Source organism: Poecilia reticulata, chromosome 16, assembly GCF_904066995.2.
Source record: "Poecilia reticulata chromosome 16, P_reticulata-male-v2, whole genome shotgun sequence".
Taxonomy (NCBI): domain Eukaryota; kingdom Metazoa; phylum Chordata; class Actinopteri; order Cyprinodontiformes; family Poeciliidae; genus Poecilia; species Poecilia reticulata.
Genome location: NC_088845.1, coordinates 17,922,078 through 17,942,013, shown reverse-complemented (window position 1 = coordinate 17,942,013; position 19,936 = coordinate 17,922,078). Strand labels below are relative to the sequence as shown.

Sequence of the window (19,936 nt, the reverse complement as noted above, 5' to 3'; positions counted from 1 at the left end):
GAAAGAAACAACAAACATTTTTTTTTATTATTTAGTTGGGAGATTTATTTTTCAATGAAAATGATCAGCATTTCGAACATCTATCTTCAAAGTTACTACAATAATACAAACAAATACACCATGATCTTAAAATGATACATAGTATTCAGTACTATGGTTCAGCGTTGATGCTGGGGTAAAATTTGAAAACAGTATTAAAGTTTTTGACAATATGTGACAGAATGAACATTATTTTGTAATTATTGAAAAAGGGGCGGGTTTCTGCAATATTTTTCTTCTTCCTGCTCGTTTTTCACTCCCGTAGAGTAAGCATCGTAAGAGAATGCATTTGTAAATTAATGATTAAATGTGTTAAATCAAGTAAATAAACTGATTGATTGAATGAATGATCAAAAAGGTAAGAATTAGTGTAAGGAATTAAACAAACTATTATGACCAAATTACTCTAACAGTAGTAAGAGTAATCTTTTTAAACATATTTCTTGTTCATAACAAATAATTTACCAATTATTGTGCGTTATATAAATTTAAAGAAAAGATGATTTACTGACAATGTTTTGGGCTATTCTCGATCTGCACACTTCCTATAATCTGGAAATCCAGTGAATTCCAGTTCAACATATTTCCTTTTGTGTAGTCACCGTCATTTGTGTATTTCCGGATCTCACAGGGTGAAAGCTTGTAATTCCACATATGGAGATCTGACATCAAGCCGACAAATGATTGTGTGACATCAAAACCACCAGCATATGAATCTTGATCCTGTGCAAAAAATAAACACAGTTGTAAAATAGATACAATAATCAAACAGCACAATAAAAGAAACTGGGTTTTCTACAAACATACAAGTTTTATTGGACATATCTATAAAGACTTTGTATTCTGACCAGAATGATTTTGTTTTGCATTCAAGTATAGAGATAAGGATTTCAAGTCTTGTAATTTTGGTGAATTGAATATTAAAAAGCAGAAAGTCAATTTGAAGCATCCTACGTGTGACTCACAAGAAATGTTACTTCAAATATCCTTGATAGTTAGTAAATGCCAGGTAAATTAAGTTACTTCAATCACTAATACTAACACTACACACTTAAGGGATGTTGGGCTTGATCAGAAGATTCTGAATGTGTGCCAGCCTATTTGTGAGCAAAAACAGAGGAGAGCACACAGTGTCTCTGAGGAAAGAGCAGAACTTAATATAACACTGTCCATCCATGGTCACAAATAAACAAAATTTGCATGCATTTGAAAAAAAAATTTAAAAAGTAAAAGAAAATAACCCAATATTTTTAGCCCTTCCTGTCACCGGGTCACAAAATATGGGCGCATTCGATCCTCTGGGCTCGCCATCCAAACCTGGAAGTGATCCAGTTGTCTCTGCAGGACTACAGGTCAAATAGTGCACCCCAACAAAAATCCTGACCGATGCCACACGTAACTACACGGGGATTTCCAGGCTTCAGCCACTCCCAACGGAAACTTTCGATTTCAAGATTCTTCATTGAATTTTACAAGATATTCCAGGCTATTAGTGGGAGCAACCACCAGCTCTGAGCTCTCAAACTTGTCCTGATGCAATCTGAGCAATTAATCTCAGCGCCACAGTGAAAGGGGCAGGGCAATCAACCTTATTGACTGATATAAATTCAGGCTAGTTGTTTAAGCCATCACTAAAAACGATCTCTTTTTTACATATATTTATGAACTTACTTAAATATATTATTGTAGAATAAGATATTTAATCAATATCTATTAATTTTTGCCTGTGTTTTTAACATTGGGTTACATATGTTATTAGGGCATATAAACAGCAATCATTTTTAGTCTTTAAAATTTAAAATCTTAAAAACACACCTGTCCTAAAATGATTATAACTGGTCCATAGATATTATGTCCACTGGCTGGCTTCCTGCTTGAATGCTGTCCATTCAGCCACACTTGTACCAAACCTGATGCAGCGTCCCATGTTCCACAGACCGAGTGCCATTTATTCAGCTGGAAGTCCAGTCCTTCAAAAATTTGGCATTTGTCTCTGGCACATAACTCAAAAGAATCCTCGTTTTTGTAAAACAAAAAACCATTGGGAAAAGAGGGTACGGCCAAAGAGAAAAGAGCATATTGTCTTTTGAGGTCTGTTAAGAACCTGTGTTGAGGAAAAAGACATGAACATTTTTTGTTAAGCTTTAGACATTCATACACTCTTTATTTGTTTTAACAAATTCTAAACATCAATACTTACCTGAAACAGACAGTCATAGCATTGAAGTTATGTCTTGATGTTGTCAACCTAACATGTGCTGTGTTGGTTTCTTCTGGGAAGGTGAACATCTTCTCTTGAAGATCTTTAAAACAAATGAGATATTAAATTAATTTAAATACATACTTTGTTTTTCAAAAAGCATTCAAAGGATGGGCTCTGCCCAAAATTGAGAATTATGTATTGCCTTTACATGCAAGAATTATTTCAATGTGGGCTACCCAAAAGCATGCTAATGCATGGCTAAGGATTGAAGAAAGTGTTTGTAAACCCTACCACCCAATAAATCTGTTAAATAAGCAACAACGAGAACTCCCAGCCATTGCTAAAGATAATTTTCTAATTACTAATTAGAAAATTAGTAATTAGGCATGGAATATTCTGAAGAAAATGTTTGGACAGAATAAAAACCTTTCATGTCTGACAACACTGGTACACAACTCGGATTTGACAGTAGAGGGCACTGGTCCTGATCTTAGCTCGTGGCGGGATGCTGGCGTTGCTAGGATGCATGATCTATGGCATAGCGGAAAATTCAAAACATTTGAAGAATTAAGAACACAATATGGTATTGCATCCAGGGACTTCTATAAATACCTTCAACTAAGGCATTATGTTAAGGCAAAAACTGACTCACTAGAGGTGGATTGTTATTTACTTGATAAAACTATTCTTGATTGTCATAAACGTGGGAGATTTGTGTCAAGATTCTATGCTGAGTTACAAACGCTAAGGAAAGATAACTTGGAGAATTTACAATCAACCTGGAACAGAACTCTGAAAGCACAATTGATTCAGAAGCATGGGAAGACATCTTGACTCTGCCTTCCAGAATCTCAGTATGTAACAGATATAAAGAAATGCAATATAATATTTTACACAATGTATACATATCTCCATGTATATGTAGCAAGTACACACCAGGAAGCTCTCCAAACTGTCCTAAATGTAAAGTAGCTACAGGAACTAGAATTCACTGCCTATGGGAATGTAAAATTATAGAGGCATTCTGGCAGGCAGTGTGTCGCAAAATCAGCTCTACTATAGGACAAACAGTGCATCCTGGTCCAGTGCTTTGTCTACTTTAACTCATACCCACTCACCTGGGTACTCACAAAGAGACTGTGCAATTCTTATTAATGCTGGCCAGAAAAGTAATAATGGTTAAATGGATAGGTTGTGATGCCCCATCGATCCAGCTATGGAAAAACCTATTTTCTGAAGTGATTGTATTAGAAAGATTGAGATACTGTCTGGATGGAAAATTTTATACCTTTAAAAGAAGATGGGAACATGTTCTTAAATATTTCAACATTAACAAACCAGTAAAGTGAACCTTAATGACATGTCATTGAGTCTGTAGCTCAACTGGTGCCTGTCAAGAGAATGCTGTGATTTATTTATATGCCTCCAAATTTTCTCTTCTGATTCTTGCAGCTGTGCTGTGTAAGTTTTTTTTCTTTTTGATTGTTGTTTATCTGTTTGTTTGTCTGTATAAATCTCAAAATGCCTAATAAAGATAGTATGAAAAAAAGCATTCAAAGTGATGAATACTTTCCAAAACAGCCATATCAGACAAAATTAAATAAATAAATAAATAAATAAATAAATAAATAAATAAATAAATAAATAAATACATGAGCAATCTGTCTCTGTATATCCATTCATAATTATTCATTTATTTATTCACACATTTATTTCTACCTGTCCTTTTTTCCATTTCTTTATTCATTTATCCTTTTCCAATTTTCCATTTCCGTGTATCCATTTTCATTTATCCATTTTTTATTTTTTATTTTATTTTCTAATTATATTTATCCATTCACATTTTCATTTATCATTTTCTTTCTTAGTTTCTGCTTCAATATGATACACGTTTTACGTGTGTGGGTTCGGTTGAACCACATTTGTAGACACAAAGGTTAAAAGGGTTAAAAAAGACAATGTGTCGTTCTATACTTGCATAAGAGTTAGAGAAAACTTCAAACAAGAAACTTGCTATCATATAAACTTTTAATGTCTATTATTATGTTGTTTAAAAAAGCAACAAAAATCTTTTTTTTTTCCTTACTTTGAGGAATGGCAGCGCATGATGTCACCAACATCAGCAAGAGCAGCATCTAACAGAAATTACAAAAAAAAAACATCATACAGGTCTTAAAATATTAACAGTAATGATATTTTCAATAGTTAGCAAAAATAATGACTTATTCAAGCTTTCCACTATCCATAGTTGCCATAAAAAACATAGACCTTTTTGTGTGTGAGACCATACTTAAGAACTGTCCCACTATGTACAGTTTGTCATGTCTTACCTTGGACGTTGATTCTGGGTGTTTTGTGTAAAACTAGCAGATTGTCACTTTTGTACTGTAGATGTTGGTAGAATAATTGTATTTCATTGGTTCCCTTGATGTCCCTCCTGACCACCTGATCTACCTTCTATGTAAATTAGAAGGTTGGCCTTTTTTATAGAAGGCCGATCTTCTACAAGGTTGGTCTTCAACTTTGTAAAAGACCACATAGAGGATAAAACTATATCGGCACAATAAGAGAAACTTGTGCAGGTTCAATAGCAGATGGACCTTAACAATATATGGACTGAGAAGGTTCTGTTTTCTAAATATGATTTAAACTGTTCCAAAACCGTGTCTGTCATGGCAACACAGTGTAAATAAGTGAATCTCATGATATCATATTAAACAATATATCATTACACTGGGTAAACCAAAAAGAGCTTTTTGGTTATCTCCTAAAAACAAAAAGTTTTATACTATTAAATATGAGTTTTATTGTCAGATTAAAAACAGATATTTAAAGCAGGTTTCTTGAAAACTATTTACATCTGTGCCTTTCAGGACATTGACAACTTGAGTAGAGAAGTCATGATTCTCTCCCCAATATATTACATAATATGTAATATACATACATACATATGATGTCCTTCTAAGTTGGGCTGCTATAAAGGTTTTAAATATTTTAAAACTTTAGTTTCATGTCTGTAGCAAGATAACAGCTCTTCATTTGCCTCACTATTCAGTTAATCACAGAGTAAAATTAACAGACATAAATTTTACTTAATATTCTATAATGATATGCATACACACAAATATTTACTCACCATGACATAGCAAATGGTTGAAGTGGGTGATTTGATGGTGAGCTTGGCTTTCTGTTCTGTGTAATTCAGTTGATAATTGCTCCATCACTTAGTACTTGTCTAAAGACAAGTTGAATTTTTAATTAATTTATCTATTCTTTAATTGGAACAAAAATAAGATTACTTTTGCTAATAGTCAACAAATATTAGTGGTAAGCAATACATTCTAGGCCAATTAAACAAATTGTTAATGGAGACATACATTTGTGTAAGGAATTTGAAAATACAAAATGAAATTAAACAAGTTTTCATTTCAGTGTTAATTTTGCAAGGTTTAATTTAATAATTGTTCATTTTTCTGTGCTTGACCAAATCCTCAACTTATTTTCAAATTTTGGAAAATGTCATTTCTAGCTTTTCTGCATCAGGTATAAAAGCTTTTGAAACATCGTGACTCTAAATAAATATTCACTTTTTCAAAACTTTGCTTAAATTTCAAAATAATCAAAGTCCAAAGTGGTTGTGGACCTTCATGCTGACCATGTTTACATTTGTTAAATATTTACTAAAAAGCTCACCCAGTACCATTTATTAAAGCTGTGACATAAATTAAGCATTTGTTTTCAGTATTTTTTCAAAGTAAAATATTTTTGCAAAACCTCCATTGCACTAAATAAAAAACATTAAAAACAGTTACAAAAATGGAAGAATGGCTCCAGCTAATGTTGGAGCCTCTCACATGAAACCCTCCTACGAACTTCATGGATATCTGAGAATTGCATTGTATCTTTTCTCTACTTCATGTTTTACATACTGACATAAAACATATATCTAGACATTTGTAGTTCAGTTCTCAAATTCACAGTTCTTAATTCTTTTATAGTTGGATTATTTTAATGAAAATTATCAGATTTTTGAACACCTGTCTTGGAAGTAGTTAGAACAAAACAAAAGAAGACGTCATCAGCTCTTAATGATTCTATATTCAGTTACAAGTTTAATCCAAAAGTATTTTTTTGTAAAATGTTCAGCATTGAATCAAGGGTAAAATAAAAAAAAAAAAACAGTAATAAAGTTTTTGACAACATATGACAAAATGATTAGTGTGATGAATTAAACATATTTATGATGTTGGAATATAAAAAACAGAGTAATGTGTGTGTTCATATCATACAAGTGACCAATTAGTGTGCTCTATATAAATGTATAGAAATTATGATTTACTGACAAGCATTCTGTTTATTCTCGATCAGCACCCTTCCTACAATCTGGAATTCCAGTGAATTCCAGTTTAACACATTTCCTTTTGCGTAGCCACGGCCATTCGTGTATTTCTGGATTTCACAGGGTGAAAGCTTGTAATCCCACATATGGAGATCTGACATCATGCCAACAAATGATTGTTTGACATCAAAACCACCACCATGTGAATCTTGTTCCTGTAATCGGAGAAGAAAACACAATGAACAAACAGTAAACTCACAAGCACCTACAGCCCTGCAAGCTGCAAGAGATGGTATTCTGTTAACATTTTGGGGGGAATTATTGTGATTCAGAAGTTTAATTAAACATACATCAATACTTTGTACCCTGACTAAAGTAGAATAAGGAATAGAATCATCCATCATTGGTCGATTACATAAACAGTAAATATCTGAAGCCATAAAATCAGAAAATTAAAGTAATAAGAATATATTAAAGATGATATGTAATTCAAAATATTACTACAGTGAAGTTGTAGTGACTTTGATGCAGCAATAAAGCTACTGTTGGCTGAGTAGGTTTTAGTTATGCTGCACGTCTCCAATAAGCCATGAAATTCTGACACAAAATGTCATGGCTTATGAAATTTGAGCTAATCAAAGACATACTTGATTAGCTCAAGTATGTCTTTGCTTATTATATGAGTTATTACAAACTACATGTACCTAATGAAGTTGGGTATTTCAGACTGAAACTGTTTTTCCCAGAGTTCGTTTCTAAAAATCTCTGCTTAACAATTTCACACACAGCCGCCTTCAAACTCGCTCTTATTTGAAAGTTTAGTTTAAGTTAAGCCACCACCAATTTTAATATGTGACTAACTTTGATTAAATTATAAACTTGATACAATTTGGGATATTTTTTATAATGTATCAATATTTCTATATTTACAGTGTTTAAAAACGCACCTGTCCTAAAGCAATAATAATTGGTCCATTGATATTGGATCCAGAGTTGGTAAATTTTCTGCTGGAAGGCTTTCCATCCACCCACAGTTGGACCAAACCTGATGCAGCATCCCATGTTGCACAAACTGATTGCCACTTGTTCAGCTTGAAGTCCAGTCCTTCAAAATTTGCGGCCGTGTTCCTTACCCACATTTGAAAAGAATCTAAGCTGGCCAAATTGTAAAACAAAAAGGCATTATCAAAAGAGGGTAGAGCCAGCGAGAAAAGGGAGTGAGCTCTTTTGAGGTCTGTAAAGAACCTGTTTTGAGGCAAAAGACATGAAGAATTTTGTTTTAGCTTTAGACATTCATGCACTCTGTAGATAGTTTTATTTGTTTGAATGCATTTCCAAGGTTAGTTCTTACCTGAAGCAGACAGTTACAGCCGGTAAATTTTGTCTTGATGTTGTCAACCTAACATGTGCTGTGTTGGTTTCTTGAGGGAAGGTGAACATCTTCTCTGAAAGATCTTTTAAACAAAAGAGTTATTAAAGAAATGTAAATACATTATTTAAAAAAAAACATTTAAAGTTATGAATACTTTCCAAAATAAATATTCATAGTTCCGTTTAAATTATTTTCCACTTGGAAATTAGGCTTTAATATCATTGCTGAACTTGTTTCTGACAACATCTCCTCATAAATACTATGATGTTACACTAAGTAATTTTATCTTGTAGATTTGTTAACCTTTAATTTTTTATTTTTTAAATTATAATAACTTGTGTGAGTCACACTGAAAGTTACACAGCACTTTAACCCTTTGGCTTGGAACCAGATGATTCACTCTAAAAACATCTATTTTGCTATTTCATTTATTTTTGCGTAACATTTTTTTTTTTTACCATAACATACAAATCTGTTATTCTGCTGCTTTGTTAAGATCTGCCTTCTCATTGACATGATGTGAATGAGAAGGCACATCACTCACATTATTTCAATGAGCCACGATGTGAACTCAAAATATTTTAAGTGATTCACTTACTGTAAGTGAATCAAAAGACGTGACTTATTGTAAGCTATGTCTTTCTGATAGCTTACAATAAGCCATCAGAAAGACAATATCATTCTCTAAGAGTACACCAGACTTTGCAGTGAGCCTAAGATGACATAGTTGAAATCACTTCACAATCCTAATTTACTTAACTCTAAAGTTACAAAAGTGAAGCACAACTTTCAGACCAAATTGTTGAACAGCACCTAACAGTGTTTGAAGAACTGAGTGTGAACTATTGTTTATGGATCCAGTGGGAAATAATCAGTTGTGACTACAGTTCTTATCAACTCGTGACCTACTTGAACTCACGTGATATCATGATACACAGTAAGAAGGTCAGGACAGTCAGCCTTTGTTTTTCTGAAGCTAATCCAGAATTTTATTACAGTCAAAGCACAACATTATTTTATTATTCTAGTTTATTACAGCCAAAGTCCAAACCAGGCACTAGCACTGGTTAGATGGAAAAGACTCCTATAAGTGTTTTCATATAAAGTTAACTCACAATTTTATTTCAGGATTGTAAAAAATATATACTCTTAGCTAAAATGGTCAAGCTCAGCCAGCTACATGTTTGTTTACTGGCAAATCTGAAACATAAAACCTAAATGTTGTTAACTGAAGAGACAGCAACACAATTTTACCAACAATCTTTTTTATTTTTTGCAAATGTATTTGATAGGTTTTATCCCACTCTCAGTGATGGAAAGGGATGAAAAAAAATCTTCATGTTCCATCATATATTTGCATAGGAGTTAGAAAAACTACTTCCCTTCTACCGTATAAACCTTTAATCTAAATTATTATATTGTCAAAAAACAACAAGGGTTTTTTCTTACTTTGAGGAATAGCAGCACATGATGCTACCAACAGCAGCAAGAGCAGCATCTGATACAAAAAAACACCATACAGGTTATAAAATATTAACAGTGATGATACTCTCAATAAAAATAATGACTTATTCAAGCTTTCCACTCACCATAGTTGCCATGAATCTTTAGTCCTTTTTGTAGCTATGCAAGGTTTGTCAATTCTTACCTTGGATGCTGATTCTTGATATTGTGTGTGAAACTATCTGACTGTCCCTTTTATACTGTAGCTGTTGGTAGAAAAATCCTATTTTATTGCTTTCCTTGGTATCCCCACCCTATCTGACCTACCTTCTATGTAAGTTAGCAGTAGATAGAGGATATCATTGGATTTATTTAGAAAGACCTTATGAACAACATCAATTAAGTTAAATAGCATTTTGCCAAAGGAATAACATGTCATATTTCAGTTTTATTTTTTGTTTTGTTGTTTTTTGTCGTAATGTTTTTACTCATTTTGCTTATCTAAGTTAATAAATTGCAGAGTTATTTTTTTACAGTTTGATGGCAGAGATGTGATAATTACTTCCTTGTTTTGTTGTGATGCTTTATCAATTTGGACTTTTACGTCTGTTGTTTACTTGTATTGATTTCTTATTTTCATTATTTTTCCTTGTTCTAGTTTATTCCCTCTGTATGTTCAGTTTCTTCTTTGAGTTTTGGACTTGTTCTTTGCATTTAGTGTTTATTTTATCTCCTAGTTCTGATTTATTCCTTCTGTTAATTCAGTTATCTCTCATTGTTAAGTTTATAATAGCTATGTCATCATCCAAATATCTTTGACCACTGTGATTCCTGTGGTTTTTTTTGTTTGTTTTGTTTTACCAAAGAAAATGTATTTAAATTTACTATCTGACCAGATGTTGCTCAGTCATGTTTGAAACTTTTACTGCACCTGGTGGACCGACAGTCAGCATCTCCTTTGCATCAATGACTCTGATTTGATTTTCAGTCAGCCAAAGGTCTAAATTCATTAGTTTAAAAAAAAGGGCACCAGAAAATGTAATTTTGCAAATTGCATTTATTTAGAATAAACATTTTACAATTTGAAATACATCTTTGACAGTGTTTTGTTCTTCATTAACATGTCATTTGGTTGTCTTCTATCAGTGCTTTTCCAGTAGTATTAAATTCCAATGCCTTCCAGTTCAGGACATTTCCTGGATTGAAATTCAGATTATCTATATAGCTCTTAATCTCAGGGAGAAAGGACAGAGTCTCACATGTGGCCTTCGGTCATCATGCAGACAAAAGACTGCCTGCTTTCAAAGAATCCACCATGCCTGTCCTGTTCCTGTAAGAAAAACAACATTGGAATATAAAAAATAAAGAAAAATATGCATTTTTGTATATCAACTTTAATTTATTAAGCTGTTAAGAACTATAAAAACTGTCAGCATACCTGTCCCAGAACAACAATTGATTGACTGATCTCTGTGATCCACTGAATAACTTCCTAGTCGACGGCTCATCAAACCATGTCTGTCCCAGTCCAGATTCTCTGTCCCATGTGGAACAAGCAGAGGGCCAAACACTGAGCTTGTCGTCCAGTCCAGAAAAATGAGATTTCTGATTTCTAACATGGAGATCAAACGTCTTTGCAGCTGTGTTTTACTCATGCTTTGTAGACAGTGATAGCATCCAGGTTCTGTGTGGATATATCTAGCTTCAAACTGGCTGTGTTGGTTTCTTGTGGAAAGGTAAAAAATTTTCCAGATAGATTAAGTTGGTTAATCCATTAAGATTAACCAATTTAAGAGATTAAGTTGGTTTAACTTAATTGAATTGCTTCAAATGGTAACAAGTATTAAGTTTATCCAACTTAACTTATTAAGTTTACTTAACTTGAAAATGTCAGTCCATCTTACTCAAATTATTTAGTTTACTAGTAAACTAAATGTAAACTTTTTAGAGCATCCTCTATGAAGTGTATTTTTAGAGTAGACTTATTGGAGTACACTCTAAAAAGTGTATTTGAAATAAATAATTTCAATGCCACGTTCATATCCTAAGTCTGATTTCATGATGTAAGCTTGACCCGGGACAGATCCTGCAGGATCCATGCGACACCACAGCACACTGGACAATGTGCTGTGGTGTTGCATAGAGCACAACTCACATAAGGAGACCTTAATCCTCGATTTGGCCGTCGCAGGTTCGATTCAGGCTTGATGACCTTAGCTGCATGTCTTCCTCATCTGTCATTGCCCACTTTCCTGTCTAATTACTCTCCAGTAAAGGCTGCTTAAAAACCCTGGCAAAAAAGAAAATTCTTCATTAATTTCCGTCTGTATTTGAAGTAAACTAAATAATTTGACTAAGACTGACTTAAATTTGGCAAGTTAAACCAACTTCAGGAATTCTGTTTAAAAAACTTAGTAAATTGAGTTTGATGAACTTAATGAATTGAGTCAGTCAATCATAATATATTAAGTTAGACAACTTAATGAATTTAGTTTTATGATCATAATACAGTAAATAGAGTTGGATAAACATAGTAAATTCAGTTTAAAAAACTTAATGAATTGAGTTTGATGAACTTAATAAATTGAGTTGGATGAACTTGATGAATTGAGTTGGTTAAAATTAATAAATTAAGTTGGATAAACTTAATTTAATTACTTGTTGCCAATTGAAACAAATAAATTAAGTTGGTGCAGCTCATTTCATTTTAGTGTGTATAGCTGTCCGGCTATGTTTAGACAAAGTTGCTTTACCAAATGGGAAGAATGGCTTTATTAAGTTAAAGTCATGATAAAGAACATTTGATCCAGGCAACAAGGAGAGACTGCTACAATTATAAAGAGACTAAAAAGGACAAATTGTGGGGCAACTCCAGATAATGTTGGGGCCTCATATAAAACCCTCCTACTTAGAATGTACTGGATATCTGAGAATTACATTGCATCTTTTCCCTTGTCCATGTTTTACATACTGACAGAAAATATATTTTTAGTTTGTGAGTATTATAATTCCTAAAAAATATTTAAAAATATGTATTTTCTAAATACAGAATTTCTATCAAATAATACTGATGTGAGCACCTTTTCCAATTTGTCTTTATTAAGTATAAAGGTATCTTAACATATTCAATCCTAAGTCGTGTCATAATTCAAGTGTTTACTATATTTTAGGTTTCAGGGGAAACTTGTTATTCAAGAAAGAGACAACAAATATACATTTTTATTATTGTTTAGTGGGAAGATTTATTTTATTAAATAAAAATGATCAGCATTTTGAACATCCATCGTCTAAGTTAGTACAATTACACAAATACACAATAAGCTTACTGAGTTACAAGTTTAATCCAAAAGTACTTTCTTGTAAAATGGTTCAGCGTTGATTCTGGGGTAACATTTCAAAACAGTATTAAAGTTTTTCACAACATGTGAAAGAATGAACATTTATTTAGTAATTATTGAGAAAGGGGCAAGTTTTGACAAGATTTTTTTCATGTAGAGTAAGACTCGTAGGAAAATGTATTTATAAATTACTGATGAAATTTGTTAAATCAAGTAAATAAACTGATTGATTGAATTAATGATCAGAAAGGTAAGAATTAGTGTAAGTATGATGATTAAATTGCTCTATCAACAGAATAATTAGTTTTGCTTTTCCTTGAGTAATGAGTAATCCGTAATCTACCAACAGAACTAAGCATTGTCCCTCCCATTAGTTCAAAATTAAATGACCAAATATTACAATCAATCAAATTTTATTTGTGTAGCACATTTCAGCAGCAAGGCATTTCCAAGTGCTTTACATCATAACAAACACAAAAACACAAAGTTATGCAACATAGAATCAACAATCAAAACATTACATTAAGTCAAGTGCTATTGTTAAATTCGCTATTAATTACGTTTCAATCCAACCTTGAACAGGTGGGTTTTTAGCCGAGATTTAAAGGAAGTCAGTGTTTCGGCTGTTTTACAGTTTTCTGGAAGTTTGTTCCAGATTTGTGGTGCATAGAAGCTGAAAGCCGCTTCTCCTTCTTTGGTTCTGGGGATGCAGAGCAGACCAAAACCAGAAGACCTGAGAGGTCTAGACCGTTGGTACAGCTACAAAAGATCTTTAATTTTATGGTGCTAAACTGTTCAGGGATTTATAAACTAACAGTATTTTAAAGACTATTCTCTGAGCTACAGGGAGCCAGTGTAGGGACTTTAAAACTGGTGCTATGTGCTTTTTAAGCACATAGCACATAGATTACTGACCAAATTTGAAAATAAATTTTCCAAAATTTATTTTCAAATTTTGGAAAATGTTATTTCTAACTTTTCTGCATCAGTTATAGTAACTGGAACATAGTGACTCTAAGTAAATATTCACATAATGATCAAAGTTCAAATTGGTTGTGGACCTTGGTGCTGACCATGTTTACATTTGTTAAATATTTGCTAACAAGCTCAGCCATTATAATTTGTTAAAACTATTGACATAAATGTTGTTAAATTAATCTTAAAATCTCTGTGTAATATGGTGAACAATCATTAAACAATCATCCTATTAACAGACATATTAGCCAATTAAATACTTGTTTGTAGTATCTCCCTAAAATAAAATATTCCTGCATTAAGAACAGTTGTCACAAAAACACTTGGAAGAAATGTTTTATACTTTTTTCTTGTCTGATATCTCAAAAATAACAACAACAACAGCAATAATAATAATAATAATAATAATAATAATAATAATAATAATAATAATAAATAACAAAGCACATAATAGCACCAACAAAAGAAACAGCAACATTTGTCATAAAAAGATCCCACACAAATCAAAATGTTTCCATTGTCAATTCTGTTTTATAAAGAGTTTTTTTTCCCCTACGTGAAACATTGACATTAATTCATTTAGCAGTTCATGTCACAGTTTTACCTGCTCTGAGTGGATAAGCACTCATAGTGTGTGCCGGCAGTCACGTATACAAATCTGTATTTGTGAGCAGAGGCACAAATACAGACTTGTTTGTCTGGGTAATTGTTAATGATTTGTGACATCTTTATTTTCATTGTAAAAATATAAAATATTGAATATGAATTAAATTAATGACTTAATAAATTAGGTTCATTTAACTTAATTGAATTGCTTCAATTGGTAACAAGTAATTCATCAAGTTAAACCAACTTAATAAATTAACTTCCAAACAGCAGAAATCTTGTTATCATGAATCCAAATAAATCCAGGATGTATTCCGCCGGGTGTGTTCCCGCAGGACGAGCGGGTTCTCCTGCGCCCAGGCTTCTGGTTGAGAAAATTTGATTAATAGCATTATCAAGAGACCAGTTAACCAGATCCATAATTTGTAAATTCAGAGGATGTGCAAAGAGAGGCTCCAAAGAAGCAGTGCAATAGCCAGCTTCTTTAGTAATAACCATTTCCTGGTTACGCTCTTTGTAACACGACATGTCTGTACTAAATAAATTCTTTATTGGTCTTTGATAGTATTTTAAGTAGCTGGTGTCCTCACAACCTATAAACCATTATAATACAAATAAACAGATACAAATGCTTGAATGTTGCCTCTAAAGAATTTCACAAATTTCACTTTTAATAATTCAAATAAATACACTTCTTGATAAAATTCTAATTTACTGAGACGTGCGCTATTATGGCTTCTCACTAAACACGTTGCTGATCTACTCTTGAGTTACATGCTCAGAATCTGTTCAAAATCAACAACTAAGCAGGCCTAGACTTTGGAACTATGACCCCTCTATGTTTTCCATTGCAACATCAACTGGCTTATTTTGTATATGCTTTCTAAAAGCACTGTACCTATTTCTTGTATAGAACATATTTAGATGTGTTTCTTCTAGATTATTTTTTGAACAAAACATTGACTGTCAAACTTTTTCAGACTCTATGTGCACAAAGCATCACTTTGTCAAACCTTTGCTTAGATTTCATAATAAGCAAAGTCCAAATTTAAGTGTTTTCCTGTTTCTTTTTTCAAAACTTTGTTCAGATTTGTTTTCATATTCTCTTTGTTTACAATGGTCGTTTTTTCGTCATGCTTTCTAAATAAATGATACAAACATGTTTATTTAAAATAACAAACGTAGTGATATAAAAAGTCAAATTCTAGAGTCAACCTTAAATTCATGGACAACAAATCTAATAATAAAAATGCCTACATATATCTACACATTGAGGTTGTAATGATTGAATCTTTATTTTAGCTACAATGAAAGTAATTCACATTGTACAGCATTTATCTGTTTCTAATGTGCAACAGCTGAAGCAAACATAGTTGTCCTGCCATTTTCGGACAAAGTTGTACTATAAAAGCAGAATAAAAAGGATAACTTGTGGGTGAACTTAGGACGATAAAAGAACTTTGTGAATAATAAACAATACAAAAACCTGAAATGTTTAAAAAAATTGATCAAATATCTGTAAAAAGGTCATGCCTATTTTATTGCAGGTTTGCAAGATTTTACAGTTTTCCTAAGTCAATTTTTTGCATTTCCCATGACAGAATTGAAATTGTGCACATCATAGAAACTCATTCTTTTGAGCAAGTTGCAAGTTCTTTTCTTCATAATGTAATTGTGTATAATTCTCAGTTTTTTTCCACATTTTTAATTGCTCATGTCATGTTATAGAGACATTTCCATCACTTCTGGAATGGATGATAATTCAAAGAACGTCTGTGGATGAAGAAGACGACTGAGGTAGTCTGCTTTTAAATCAAGCCATGATTCATTTTTTGGTTAAACTGATATATTAGCAGACTTACCATGAGGCTCAGGAGGAGCACAAAAAATGTTACGGTTTGGCAGCGAGGAAGTGGGCAGCTTGTCCCGTCAGACCATCAACGGCTGAAACCGCAGACGAAAAATAAACTTTCTAAAAGTTAATGTGCGGTCAATACGCCGCTGGACCGTGCACAGAGTAAAAAACTTGTGGGGTCTAAAAGACCCCTTTTCTTAAGACCACCGGAGGGTTTAAATTATTAAAAATCATTAATTTGTAAATAAAAACTCACAAATTCGCACAAAAGAGAATTACGTATTCCAGACAACTTTTACTTTTTCACACAAATGTTTTAAAGTGCTTTAAATGATACTTTGAAATAAAAAAAAAAAAAAAAAACGAGCACCGTCCAATTTAATTCACAGTTATGCCAATCACAAATCTATAGTTAAGCAAATAATTCAAAAATAATGATTCAATAATGGTTACTGGAAATGTATGAGTTGCTGTTGTGATCAAATTGTTCTAAAATGGGTTAGTAACAAACGGTTACTTTATGTTCAAGCAACACTTTGTCTACAATCTGATAGTCCAGAGCCCTCCAGTTCAACACATTCCCTGGTGTGAAGTTTCGTTCATCCACATAATTCTGGATCTCACAGGCAGAGAGGACGTAATCCCACATATGGACGTCAGACATCATGCCAACCAAAGACTGCTTGATGTCAAACCCGCCACCATGGCTGTCCTGCTCCTGTTGGAAATGCAAAGTTTTAATGGTTTTTTTTATTATTGAAAAATAGAAAAAAAAGGCCATTAATGATTTGAATCAAATGTTATGTCATCAAAGTTATAAACCACGCATTTTCAACTGGTCTGTAAAGATTAGCTTTTTGTGCGATAGCTCATGACTTTTAATACTAAACACATGTTCTGCTTAGATGTCTTTAATATGAAATGTTGTGCAACAGATTTATGGGGAAAAAAACATAATTGTTAAGCTAGAACTTTTAAGGAGGTCATATTTACTCCTACAGAAATACATGCAATATGTTCAACACTCAATACATCCAGTAGTTGTAGCATTTAGCCAGAACCTTGAACACCTAAGAAGCATCATGACAAAAGTAAAATGTTGCTTATTCAGTTTTATTGCTTATTGAATAAGTAATTGTTTAATGCAGAGGTTTTTACTGATTTTGGGTTAAGCTACTGCTTGTTTGAAATTTTAACATTGTTTATATCACAGTGGTCTATGTTAAGACAACTGTATCATTTGTGTATGATATTTTGGATTAAAACCAGCCTCTACATCCTCGTTAAAATGCTAGATTTTTTGTGATTCACATAAGTTCACTTGCAAACCCTGGGTGTGATTACCTGTACAATTACGAAACCACTTGAACAGAACCTGTCTGACGAGATGGAGGTGTTTGAGTTTTGATCATTTTGGCCCCATTATTTAAAGAATCACAGGCACTGCCAGGAGTGCCATTGATATTTGTGATTCTGGAAAGCTAAGATCAACGTACAGCTATTTGGAACAAACTCGAACTACAGTGAGAATTATTGTCCACAAACAGAGAAAACATGGGTTTGTCGTGATCCTTGCCAGAATTGGCCAGCCTACCTAATCTTCTCCAATTCACTTATGAGGTCATACAGTAGCTAAGTACAGCATCTAAAACTCTGCAGGCATGATTTGCTCCAGTTAAGGTTAGTATTCATAATTCAATAATAGCAAAGAGATTGGGCAAAAATGGCCTCTTTGGGAGAGTTTTAAGGTCAAAACCACCAGTTATCACAGATATACTATATTGATGACCTAAAACATTTCACTGTGAAAAAACCAGAATGGGTAGTTTTGATGTAATATGGAGATCTTCTCAACACAGAAAGACACAGTGACAAATTATAAATGATCTGCTTATATTTTATAATTTTACCCAAATCTACCCAGTTTAACCTAAATTTACCCAACTTTAGTTCTATTTTGTTTCAAAGTTTTTATGCTTATCAACCTGTCAAAAAATGGATAAAGTGACTCATAGATTGCACAGAGGCTAAAAATGACAAATGTTCGAGTTGTTTGTTCCATTCTTCAGTGAATAAAGGAAATTTTACCTGTCCCACAATAATATTGACAGGTCCACCAATGTTTGACCCAGAATTTGTGAATTTTCTGATCGAAGGCTGTCCATTGAACCACAGCTGTGTCAGTCCAGTCGTCCCGTCCCATGTGGTGCAGATAGAGTGCCACGTGTTGGGCTTGTAGTCACGGCCTCCGTACTCAGCCTTTTTATTCTTAATGTGTGCCTCCATTTCTTTATTGGTGTTATCCCAGAAAATCAAAAAGTCATTGGCATTATTGGGTGTGGACAAGGAGAACAGCCCGTGGTCTCTCTTGAGGTCTGTAAATGATCTGTTACAATGACAGACATAAAGCGTTGCATAATGTGTCTCACTCACAAGGATGAAGAATGTTCTTCTACATAACTCATATTTAAAGCTGCAGTACCTGTGGCAAACAGTTATGGCATTAAAATCTCTTCCTGATGTGTTAAACTTCACATAAGCACTGTTGGTTTCCAGTGGAAAGGTGAACATCTTACCAGAAAGATCTGAAAATGTAAAATGTATTCATATTTCCTTATTTTAGTCATAAACACATTTGAATACCTGATTTGCACATGTCAAATGTAGTCTTATCTTTTGAAAGTAATGGGAAATAGAAAGAAAAATTTGTAATATCTTTCAGGGGACCAAAATATTCAAAATGTAAAGCATGATTTTATGGCAAGCCATATACATTATGCATAATTCAAAGGCAAAAGCAGTTTACAAATGACTAAAGTCATTCAGTTATTATTATTATTGTTTTTTTTTTTGTTTTTGTTTTTTGCTGGTTTCCTTTTTTCTTAGAAATACTTTAAATGACAGATTAAAACAGCATTGCTGTTTTCTCTTGCCAGGAAGTACAAAATAACAAGTAAAATTCCCATTTTGTTATAGTTATTGTTTGCTATGCTTGACCTTTCTGTGAAATCTGTAGCTTCTTTAGTTCATTACAAAAGGCAATCAAGATTGCAAAAAATACACACTTAATAGTTAAGATAATCATTTCAAGTAGTTATTCTATTTTCTTCTTTAATCTTCTAATATGAAGTAAACATGATTATATATATATATATATAGGCATAGACATACTGTATATAAGAAATACCTTGTGTTAGGGCAGCACAGGCTGTCGTCATCAGAAGCAGAAGCAGCACCTTCATCTGATTAAAGAATAAAATTAACATTACTGACAAGTTTTCATCACACAAACCTGAAAGTTAAAGTGTCCTTTGCATTTTTCCAATAAACAACACAAGACAAAATAGTAAATATGGACATTGATTAATTTTCTGCTGAATTTGAATTCATGCTCTTACCTTAAAACCTGTGCAGTGACTTTGTTGGCACCAATGGACAGAGTCAATGTTTCTACTCACATCCTCCCTATTTCAACAAAGTTTTCAGTGTGAACTTCCTTAAACCAGTTCTTCTTTTTTTGTGACACACAGAAATCTTAACCTCTTTGACACACAAACTATGGGATGTTTATGTTGATGTCGAAATAGTTCTTGCACATCCAGGAAATGCCTAAAATGTGACATTTTTAATTTTTTTTCTTAAACCCACAGCACAGATGTTAACAGTATGTTCTATGTTTTTTGTAGTTTCGGTACTTCCCTTGTTTACACATGCTACACAAGTTTTAAGTGTGAATATCCCTTCAGGGCTTTTTACTGCAAACCGT

At 32.9% G+C, this 19,936-nt stretch overlaps 3 protein-coding genes and 1 pseudogene across 3 annotated transcripts; all 4 read right to left on the bottom strand.

Annotated features, from left to right (window-relative positions):
* Positions 1-25: 25 nt before the first annotated feature.
* On the bottom strand, positions 26-4,915 carry LOC103478630 (serum amyloid P-component-like). The gene is made up of 5 exons (XM_008432599.3): positions 4,573-4,915; positions 4,329-4,377; positions 2,240-2,342; positions 1,855-2,143; positions 26-762 (listed from the first exon to the last, which is right to left on the bottom strand). The coding sequence occupies exons 2-5, from the start codon at positions 4,375-4,377 to the stop codon at positions 544-546; spliced, it is 660 nt and encodes a 219-aa protein (XP_008430821.1). The 5' UTR covers positions 4,573-4,915; the 3' UTR covers positions 26-543.
* A 1,480-nt stretch (positions 4,916-6,395) lies between these two features.
* LOC103478713 (serum amyloid P-component-like) lies at positions 6,396-8,039 on the bottom strand (the record flags this gene model as incomplete). Its single annotated transcript, XM_008432714.3, has 3 exons — positions 6,396-6,796; positions 7,529-7,826; positions 7,933-8,039. Coding segments are annotated over 3 exons (624 nt in total), but the record flags the coding sequence as incomplete, so codon positions are not given.
* A 1,258-nt stretch (positions 8,040-9,297) lies between these two features.
* LOC145555293 (serum amyloid P-component-like) lies at positions 9,298-11,149 on the bottom strand (annotated as a pseudogene).
* A 4,679-nt stretch (positions 11,150-15,828) lies between these two features.
* LOC103478632 (C-reactive protein-like) lies at positions 15,829-19,675 on the bottom strand. The gene is made up of 5 exons (XM_008432601.3): positions 19,569-19,675; positions 19,358-19,412; positions 18,653-18,755; positions 18,259-18,556; positions 15,829-16,888 (listed from the first exon to the last, which is right to left on the bottom strand). The coding sequence occupies exons 2-5, from the start codon at positions 19,410-19,412 to the stop codon at positions 16,670-16,672; spliced, it is 675 nt and encodes a 224-aa protein (XP_008430823.2). The 5' UTR covers positions 19,569-19,675; the 3' UTR covers positions 15,829-16,669.
* Positions 19,676-19,936: the final 261 nt, after the last annotated feature.

Bases quoted from the DNA above. Each gene is read 5' to 3' on its own strand.
- LOC103478630 (XM_008432599.3), bottom strand. From the start codon at position 4,377: ATGCTGCTCTTGCTGATGTTGGTGACATCATGCGCTGCCATTCCTCAA. The intron at 2,343-4,328 runs GTAAGGAAAAAA...TTTGTTTTAAAG, and splicing joins ATGCGCTGCCATTCCTCAAA to ATCTTCAAGAGAAGATGTTC. The intron at 763-1,854 runs GTGTGTTTTTAA...TTTTTTGCACAG, and splicing joins TTATAATCATTTTAGGACAG to GATCAAGATTCATATGCTGG.
- LOC103478632 (XM_008432601.3), bottom strand. From the start codon at position 19,412: ATGAAGGTGCTGCTTCTGCTTCTGATGACGACAGCCTGTGCTGCCCTA. The intron at 18,557-18,652 runs GTACTGCAGCTT...TCATTGTAACAG, and splicing joins GCCATAACTGTTTGCCACAG to ATCATTTACAGACCTCAAGA. The intron at 16,889-18,258 runs GTAAAATTTCCT...CATTTCCAACAG, and splicing joins TCAATATTATTGTGGGACAG to GAGCAGGACAGCCATGGTGG.